This window comes from Musa acuminata, chromosome BXJ1-1 (assembly GCF_036884655.1).
Source record: "Musa acuminata AAA Group cultivar baxijiao chromosome BXJ1-1, Cavendish_Baxijiao_AAA, whole genome shotgun sequence".
In the NCBI taxonomy this organism is placed as follows: Eukaryota; Viridiplantae; Streptophyta; class Magnoliopsida; order Zingiberales; family Musaceae; genus Musa; species Musa acuminata.
In genome coordinates this window covers 32,599,808-32,608,698 of record NC_088327.1, presented here as the reverse complement: position 1 = coordinate 32,608,698, position 8,891 = coordinate 32,599,808, and the positions used below count along the sequence as shown (strand labels likewise).

The following is an 8,891-nucleotide window of genomic DNA, read 5'->3' as shown; positions in this document are numbered from 1 at the left end:
CATAAATATATATATATGTATATATATATATATATATATATATATATATATATATATATATATATATATACATTTGATAAAAGTCTCAAATATCCTTAATATTATCATTTTTACAATATATACAATATGTACAATAGATATATCCTTAATATTATCCTTTATAGCTCCTATGAATATAATAAGCTCTAAATAACATGACTAAAATTATTTAACAATGATAAATTTATAGTCATTAGATCCTTAAAAGCCTAAAGTTAACTAAGAATAAATTACAGAAAAATTAACTATAATTTCCCCTTTGCTATCAAATTTCAATAAAATACAAAAAAAATTATATGAAATACCTACTTAATATCCTTGGTCATCAAATTTCATTAAAGTACACAGATATTTATATGAAATAGCTATTTATATGAAGTTTGGTTTGTAGGAATCAATTTAGGATTTTTACAAATGTTGAGAAAACCCTATAGGGTTAATTGTAGGGATATCATGAATAGAGCTTCTAAAGGGAAATACTATCAATAAAGACCTTACGGGCACTTTCTCCTAAGCTTTTCTATATTGGATATCTAAGACAAAGATAAATAGATAAAAGATGAAGATGTCTAGACAAAGACATCGTCAATGAATAGTATATATGAAGACAAAGCTAAGGTGAGAGCTCAAATGTCAATATAACTTTAGAAGAAAAATATCGCATTGAGGAGAAGATGACATAAATAGTTGAGTTTTTACTTGATTCAAATCACTATTATCTTCTCAAGACTAAATCCAAGACTATTTTGCTCTTTACGAGAATAAATAAATAAGGGATGTTTTAAAAAAAAAATTAATTTTAAAGATATTTTTAAGGCAATCTCTCAACATTTTATATGCATTTTCAATCCATGTCTTTTGAGGTATATATTATACCATCTAATGACCTAAATATTCCTTTTTCACCTAGAGAACTATCTTATGAGAAGTGGTTGAGTTGTTAAGGAAAATTAAGTAGGACAATTAATTCTTAGGGTAGGAAGGCACATTAACAAAGGCGGGTTAGTACACAATCGAGGACATAATTTATAGCAACATGCTCAGATGCCCTAACTATGCTGTCATCTCCATCTTCATGTTCCAGTAACTTGTTTCACAATCCATTATCACAAAGTCAAGGACAAGTAGGTGGTCCACATTCATTCTTCATCTGCTACTAGCTTCAATGACATTTTTCTTTTAGCTATAATATATATATATATATATATATATATATATATTCATAAATGTACTCTTAGGTAAATGTGCTTAGTCAAACCATTGCATTCTTTAGTTTGTAGTTATAATATATGTAAGAAAATCATGTTAATCATAATGGAATACAAGATCCATTTAATTGATGCAAGAGCTAGATAGCTTCTATAGAATAGTTAAAGCACAAAGCAAGGCACTAATATGTATAATGTATAGATGATATTAACTGCAAATATATATATTATATGAGTCAACTATGAGCAGAAACACTATTTGTATTATGAGTTTAAGTATGATTAACCCTAGTGAGTATAACACAGTACATAGATTAATGTACATATTCATATTGGTAGAAGCAGAAACACTATTAGTATTACAATTAATTATGATATTATTCTTTAATAATTAAACACAATAAGATGATTTTATTGATTACAACACATAAGAATGTAATATGCATTTATTTGACAATCAAGTAGATGAATAAGCAAATTAATCTCTTTTATGCAATGAGTAGATAGATAGGCAAAGTATGTGATCAAGCATTTAATAAGATGGGATCAGTACCAATAATTGTGCTTAAACAAAAGAAATCCAAGTGTCATCATCCATCACCAATAACTTAATCACTTTCAGCTCCTACTGTAACTCATACAGATCATGTACCAGTAGCTTTCACAATGCCAATGAGATTACCTAATCCCCTCCATTGACTTCTTTTGTTTGACAAATCACTGTCATAAACAAAGTGTATGGTTGAGAAAGCCAACAAGTTTCTCTTGGCTTCCTCCAATTTTCTACTATGGCATCACTAAGATTCAAAAGGATACAACCAAAACACACACATGTCAGCATCTAAAAATTAATGCATTTATATATCCTCACACCATGGGATTTGTTTCTTGTTTTTTTCCCTCTTTCTAACCACAAAACAATTTATGTGATCACATTGCCAACAGTGGCAGTACAAAGGATCTTTGGTGTCATACTGTGGACTTCCAACCCAATGATGAGTTGTGTTCTACTACTACTACTACCACCACCAAGTCCATGACTCGTAACCGCCAAAAGGTCGCCAATCTGACGGCTACGATCACCTCCGTATCGTGATTTCCGACTCGTGTCATGCACGTGATTGAATGCAATGCCAAAATGGTAATTTACTTATCTTTCTCGGGCATTTTCCTGAGAAGCCGCCTCCTTTTACCACCCGCCTGTCTGTAGAGCCTGTCTGTAGAGCGGCTCCGAGTCGAGCTCCGGTGGTGGACTCGGTTGCTTGAGGAGCGGATCTCGGGAGAGATGTGGAAAGAGGATCTCGAGGGCGGGAAAGCTTCGTTCGTAGCTCGGGCCGTGGGGAGATATCTAAAGGTGGGATTTTGATGCGGTGTCTGCGGGTTCCGTGAGACGTCTTCCATTTCGGCTCCAGTGGCCGATCGGAAGCTCTAAACAATCTCGTTTTTAGATTAGCTCCGTGGACTCTACGGTGATTGGTGTGGTTTTCGAGGCGAAGTCGAGGTTCCGGTAAGAACCCCCCGTTTCTTTCTTCGTATCTTGGTGGAGTACACTAACTGTGGAGCAATTATATTGCGCTGGTCTGTTCATAGTTCTTTACTAGTTTCAGCTTCAAGGTTTTGGTCGGTATGTTCCAATTCAGTGTTCAGTGACCTTTACAGTCTTCTTTCTTCGAATGTGTCTCGAACGTCTGCATCTCTGCTTGCAGGTTCCTGCAGATCTCGAGAGCTGTACTGGTGATTCCTCTGCGAAATGCTTAAGGGAAACAATTGTATGACCATGTTCTCCTCTTTGAATCAGGTCAGAGTCCAAGGCTTGAGCTCCTTCTATTAGAAAATGTGATTCAACTATGCTTATCCTTCTCTCTCTCTCTCTCTCTCTCTCTCTCTCTCTCTCTCTCTGGTGGTTTCTCTGTGTGCCTTTCTGATGGGTGGGTCTACCATGAGCCAGGCTGGTTCATGTTACCACATCCATCGGTTGGTTGAGTCCCCCTGCTTGGTCCAAAGCAAACTCCAAGCTCTTTTTCCTTTTGTTGGTAAGAAAAGGGGAAAGGGGAAAAGAGAAATATGAATGTGCCTCTGCTTTTGATATAGGATGATCTTGTAGTGTAGTGATTGTTTCTTTTCTCAAATGACGCTTCACTTTAGTGGATTAGATTCAACGGAGGGTAGATTATGTGGAAAGGCTTGTTGCTGGTTTGCTCCTCTTTCGTCTTGTTGCATGCTGGTACAAATTCTTTGGCCAAGCTTTCTATATGCTTTATAATGAAAATCTTCTTTGTGGCTTTTTTTCTCCCTTACCTAAAATTCTGGTGTTCTCTTTGAGAAGAATCTTGTTCTTCATCTTCAAAAAATGATGAATTTTCCCCTTTAGTAGTTCATAATCTAGTGCAACCAGACCAGGTTATCTAAGGAATACTAGAGATGCCAGACAAAGAGAAGAATGCTTTCTTAGGAAATAAATATTTGAACAATCTGCAGTTTGAGGTGGCTTCCCACCTAGCAATTATTAGGAAAAGTGTATTTACATTCGTAAAGAGGATCTTTTTCGGCTAGTGAACTTTGTGCTTATACAGGGAAGTAGAACTTAGGATGTTTGAGAAGATCATGAAGGAGAATTGGAGATAATATAGGTACTGGTCATTGATATAGTGAAATATTTTTATTTCTTTGTTGATTAATAGATTCATTGTAGAAGTATATACTTCTCTTTAGTGTTGGCAATCAAGTAGGGCTACTTTTTAGCTTTAATGAATTCGATCACTCTTTTCTTCTGACTTATTTCTTTTAAGGTTATATTTGACGCTACTGCTGTGAGCATGTTCTAATTCCTTTTCTTTTTCTTCTGTTTGCAGTAGTCAGGGATGAAGATCTGTGTATAATTTCAATTGATTGCAGTTGATGTTCTCGTGTCAATCACTTCTGGTTAGCTATGGATCACCAGATTGTTTTCTTATCGATTCCTTTGTTTGTCCTCCTGCTATGTCTTCAAACTTCGGCTGCTGGTAACTTGACTTCTGATATGCAAGCCCTCCTTAAGTTTGCTGCATCTGTACCTCATGGCCGGAAACTAAACTGGAGTTCTCGGACACCGGTCTGCACCTCTTGGGTTGGCATCACATGCACACCAGATAGAACCCGTGTGCGGAGCCTCCATCTGCCAGGGATTGGGCTCTTTGGCCAAATCCCTGCTGACACACTAGGTGAGCTTGGTGCCCTGGATACCTTAAGTCTTCGATCCAACCACCTTGTAGGAGATCTCCCTGCCGATGTCCCATACATTCCTTCTCTTCATTCTTTGTATCTTCAGCACAATAATATTTCTGGAATTATACCTTCTTCCCTCTCTTCCAATCTCATATTCCTCGACCTCTCCTACAACTCTTTCATCGGAGAAATTCCATTGACAATTCGAAATCTTACTCAGCTTACTGCATTGTATCTCGAGAACAATTCTCTTTCTGGACCCATCCCTGATCTTCAACTTCCCATGCTACAGCATCTGAATCTAAGCTACAACAATTTTAGTGGGCCTATACCAGTATCCCTCCAGAAGTTCCCTGCCGAGTCGTTCTTGGGGAACCCTCTCCTCTGTGGGACTTCTCTAGCACAATGCTTTGCAATTCCTCCATCTCCACGATTATCACCAACTGCACTACCTATAAAGCCCAAAAAGAGTTTTTGGAAGAAACTAAGCACAGGGGTTATAATAACTATTGCTGCTGGAGGATCAAGCCTTCTATTTCTGCTGCTGATTATAATCCTGGGATGCCTTTCGAAGAGAAAAAGTAAAGATGGCAGTGGTGCACCAAAAGGAAAGGCTTCAGTCAGTGGAAGAAGTGAGAAAACTGAGGAATACAGCAGTAGTGCTATGGAGGCAGAGAAGAATAAGTTGGTTTTCTTTGAGGGATGTACTCACAGTTTTGACTTAGAAGATCTGTTAAGAGCTTCTGCTGAAGTTCTTGGAAAAGGAAGTTATGGGACAACGTATAGAGCTGTTCTTGAAGATGGGGTGACAGTGGTGGTGAAGAGGTTAAAGGAGGTGGGGGTGGGGAAGAGAGAGTTTGAGCAGCAGATGGAAATAATAGGAAGGATTGGGCAACACCAAAATGTAGTGCCACTTCGTTCTTTTTACTACTCCAAGGATGAGAAGCTTTTGGTCTATGACTATGCCCCTTGCGGGAACCTCTCTGCGCTGTTGCATGGTATAATTTCCAAAAACCTACTCTGCTTCTCTCGAATGTTTAGTTTGATAAAAATTTTGTTTGAAACCAATGCTGTCCCTTAATGTTACATTGAAGTTCTTAACCAAGTTTGCATCATAAATTGCACATATAAGAGTCAAATACTCCTGCTTTTATATGAAATTACTATGCAAAATTAGAAGTCTGATTGATATATATAGTGGCTGTTTGATTATGTTATTTGAGTTTTATTTTGCATACATTATGCTAAGCTTGTGTTTCTCTATATGATGAATGCTAAGATTCCTCACCCAATAGAATGCATGGTTACTAAGTCACCTTTAAGCTGACCGACACTCTATGATGCCTGCAAGTTCTCATGTTCTCTCTCTCTCTCTCTCTCTCTCTCTCTCTTTTGTGACCCATAGAATAATGATTCAGTATGATAGATGTTATTTTCCATTTAACAAACAAATTATCATAATTCTACCTTCTAGTGTGGAAACAAGTACATCAATAATTGAGGGCATTTTCTTAATTGAAGATACCGATAATTTACATGTTGAACATAGAAACTTCTTTTGTGCAAATTGCATGTTAAAATCATTAGTTTCTGCTGTTTAGGGTGCTGAAGTTCAGGATCATTTTTATTGTGAACTTAGAACATTTCTACCATGGTACCACCAAATTAGCACAAAGCTAAATGCAGAATACTTAAATCCATCAAACACAAAAATAAAAAGGAGGATCTCAGAATTACTCTTACCTTTCAACTTTCTAGACAATTTATCTCTAGCCTCTATCATACTTGAATCATAATTCAATTAAGAGGAGTATCATCTGCACTATGTGCTTGGACATGAATGTCGTTTATGGTCACTGAGACTTCTTTCTCATCACATTTTGGACTACATTATATTTAATTCATTGTTCAAGACTTCTACTGTCATTTATATGTCCTACTTGCTATTTAATGTATTCTTCTTCATTTGAAGGATTGTGAGCTAGTTAAGAAAAAGGGAGCATCTTTTTCTGCTAAAACAGAGTGATGAAACTCCATAGCTGAGATCATTGATGCAGGATCATATGGTCTATTTTATTATATCTTCAGGGTCCTTGTTAGGAGAATGACTTTCTTAGATGCACTAGTGAGGTTCCAGAATATTTTAATTTTGCTTCCTTTTCTTGCTATTTCTTTGTAGATCTGCTGGAACAAGGTCTTAGATTTTATCCAAGTTCCTATCCACTACTAATTTTAAACATCTAATACTTGTCAGGAGTCTTAGTAGCCGGATCTAATTCATGGAAGACATGTTTGTACTTGAAGCTGCTAAGTGTACATATTATTAAGGTCTGCTTGGGTACCTTTTCAGCGAACGCACCTTACAAAACACAATCAAACCCAAGTTGAATTGGTTTTGATTTGAATTGCGGATATTTAACAGTGTCTGTAATACATGCATAATCTTTTCAAATATAATTCAAGAGGGGAAATTATAGAAAATGAAATTTAGTTTATAATTGCTAGGGAATGTCAGACATAAGTTGTGACCAGATGGGATAAACGACGGAGATATAATATGTAAAATGCACATTCAACCAAAATTCATGCTTCATGATATTTTCTATGCTTGTTAGATGAACCATGTTATTAATATATGTCCAAGTATAATTTATCATCAGAGTTTCCATTTATACTGAATTTTGAAGATTTCTCTTTTGACATAGAATACCTACTTCCATATAAAATGAAACTTAAACGGAATGAATTGCTATTCGGATTGGAGTTTTAAACATCAAATTTCCTGCGTTACCATAATTCTTGAATATCTGAGAGATCATTCCTGTTTGTCCACTGTAATGTGCAGGAAGTAGAGATGCTGCAAAAACTCCCTTGGACTGGGACTCCAGGGTGAAGATCTCACTCGGTGTAGCACGAGGAATTGCCCATATTCATGTTCAAGGAGGTGGAAAGCTCATCCATGGCAACATCAAATCATCAAACGTGCTTCTGACTCAAGAACTCAGTGCTTGTGTCTCTGAGTTTGGTCTTGCCCTGCTCATGAATTGTGCAGCAACACCATCAAGAATTATGGGCTACCGCGCACCTGAAGTCCTTGAGCAACAAAAATCAACTGAGAAGTCTGATGTCTACAGCTTTGGAGTTTTCCTGCTTGAGCTACTCACTGGGAAATCTCCAGTTCAGACTCCGGGCCATGATGAAGTGGTAGACCTACCTAGATGGGTCCAATCTGTGGTGCGAGAAGAGTGGACTGCTGAAGTTTTTGATGTGGAGCTGATGAAGTATCCCAACATCGAGGAGGACATGGTTCAGATGCTTCATGTTGCAATGCAATGCGTTGCAAGAGTTCCAGATCGACGACCCACGATGGAAGATGTGGTTAGGATGATTGAGGATGTTCGGCACTCGAACTCAGAGAGCCGACCATCCTCAGAGGAGGAGAAGGCTAAGGATGACGATGAGGTCTGCCAGTAGCAGCTTCAGTGATTTAGCAGTTGCTTATCAAGAAATCTTGTGCAAGCAAAATAATAGCATTGAGTGCTTGGGGAGATACACATGCATGGCTTTTGCTGAGCTTGATTAATGTCAGTAGTTGCTTTGGGTTTATTTATACACACTGTGGTTGATAATTTTCATTGTTCTATTTGTTTCCATCATGTCATATTATATTTGATTCATTCACATACTGACATGGAAAATTCTGAATGAGATCAAGTATACTTGAAGGATCCTTCCAAAGTTGATACAAAACTACCATCTTTTGTAGAAATGGTCACTGTAGCCTTATGGTAAGGTTTCTGTGTGTGTGTGTGTGAGTTTGGCAATTAAGATTTGGGACATGAAACTGTAGTAATTTTTTGAGTTGATACATGAAGTGGTTTTTATATTCATTTTATATGTATGTATGTATGTATGTATGTATGTATGTATGTATGTGTGTATTTTTCATATTAGTTAATCTCAATTAGCTACAACATATTATCTATTAGTTAAAATTTTAGTTTAGATTAACAGTTTTATAACTGATTTTGATGTTAAAAATTCAAGAGTTCTAATGTATTTTATTTTTCATTTTTTTGGCTTAAATAAACTAATTGAATTTTTTGAATGGATATAAATGGCAAGATATAAAGTGTCTTAATATTTTGAGGGATTTACATAGATTGTATTAAAATTTAGAATAACAAATATGTTATATCTCGACAAGTTTTTCAAAATAGAGTAAAAATTTGGTGCAATAGTTTCTTTTTTATTTTAGCATTATTTTTTTCTCGATTATAATTTTTTTTTCACTATTCTTGTAGAGTGTCTCTTATTTTCTAAAGGATGAAATTGTTCCTAACCTTCTCCTTGCTAGATGCTATATCCGCTCCTTCACTGCTCCAATTGATTTGTGCTTTCGCCCCTCGTCGTGGCTACCTCACCCTCGTTGCTGTTCTC

At 36.4% G+C, this 8,891-nt stretch overlaps 1 protein-coding gene across 3 annotated transcripts; it reads left to right on the top strand.

Moving 5' to 3' along the window:
* The first annotated feature begins 2,445 nt into the window (after positions 1–2,445).
* LOC135585650 (probable inactive receptor kinase At5g58300) lies at positions 2,446–8,335 on the top strand. 3 transcript variants are annotated; one of them, XM_065190174.1, is made up of 4 exons: positions 2,446–2,754; positions 2,954–3,045; positions 4,100–5,449; positions 7,297–8,335. In XM_065190174.1, the coding sequence occupies exons 3-4, from the start codon at positions 4,177–4,179 to the stop codon at positions 7,923–7,925; spliced, it is 1,902 nt and encodes a 633-aa protein (XP_065046246.1). In that variant the 5' UTR covers positions 2,446–2,754; positions 2,954–3,045; positions 4,100–4,176; the 3' UTR covers positions 7,926–8,335. The 3 variants fall into 3 exon arrangements, with proteins under 3 accessions (XP_065046246.1, XP_065046253.1, XP_065046259.1); XM_065190181.1 differs by having other exon boundaries at positions 2,446–2,871; XM_065190187.1 differs by lacking the exons at positions 2,446–2,754; positions 2,954–3,045 and adding an exon at positions 3,258–3,471.
* Positions 8,336–8,891: the final 556 nt, after the last annotated feature.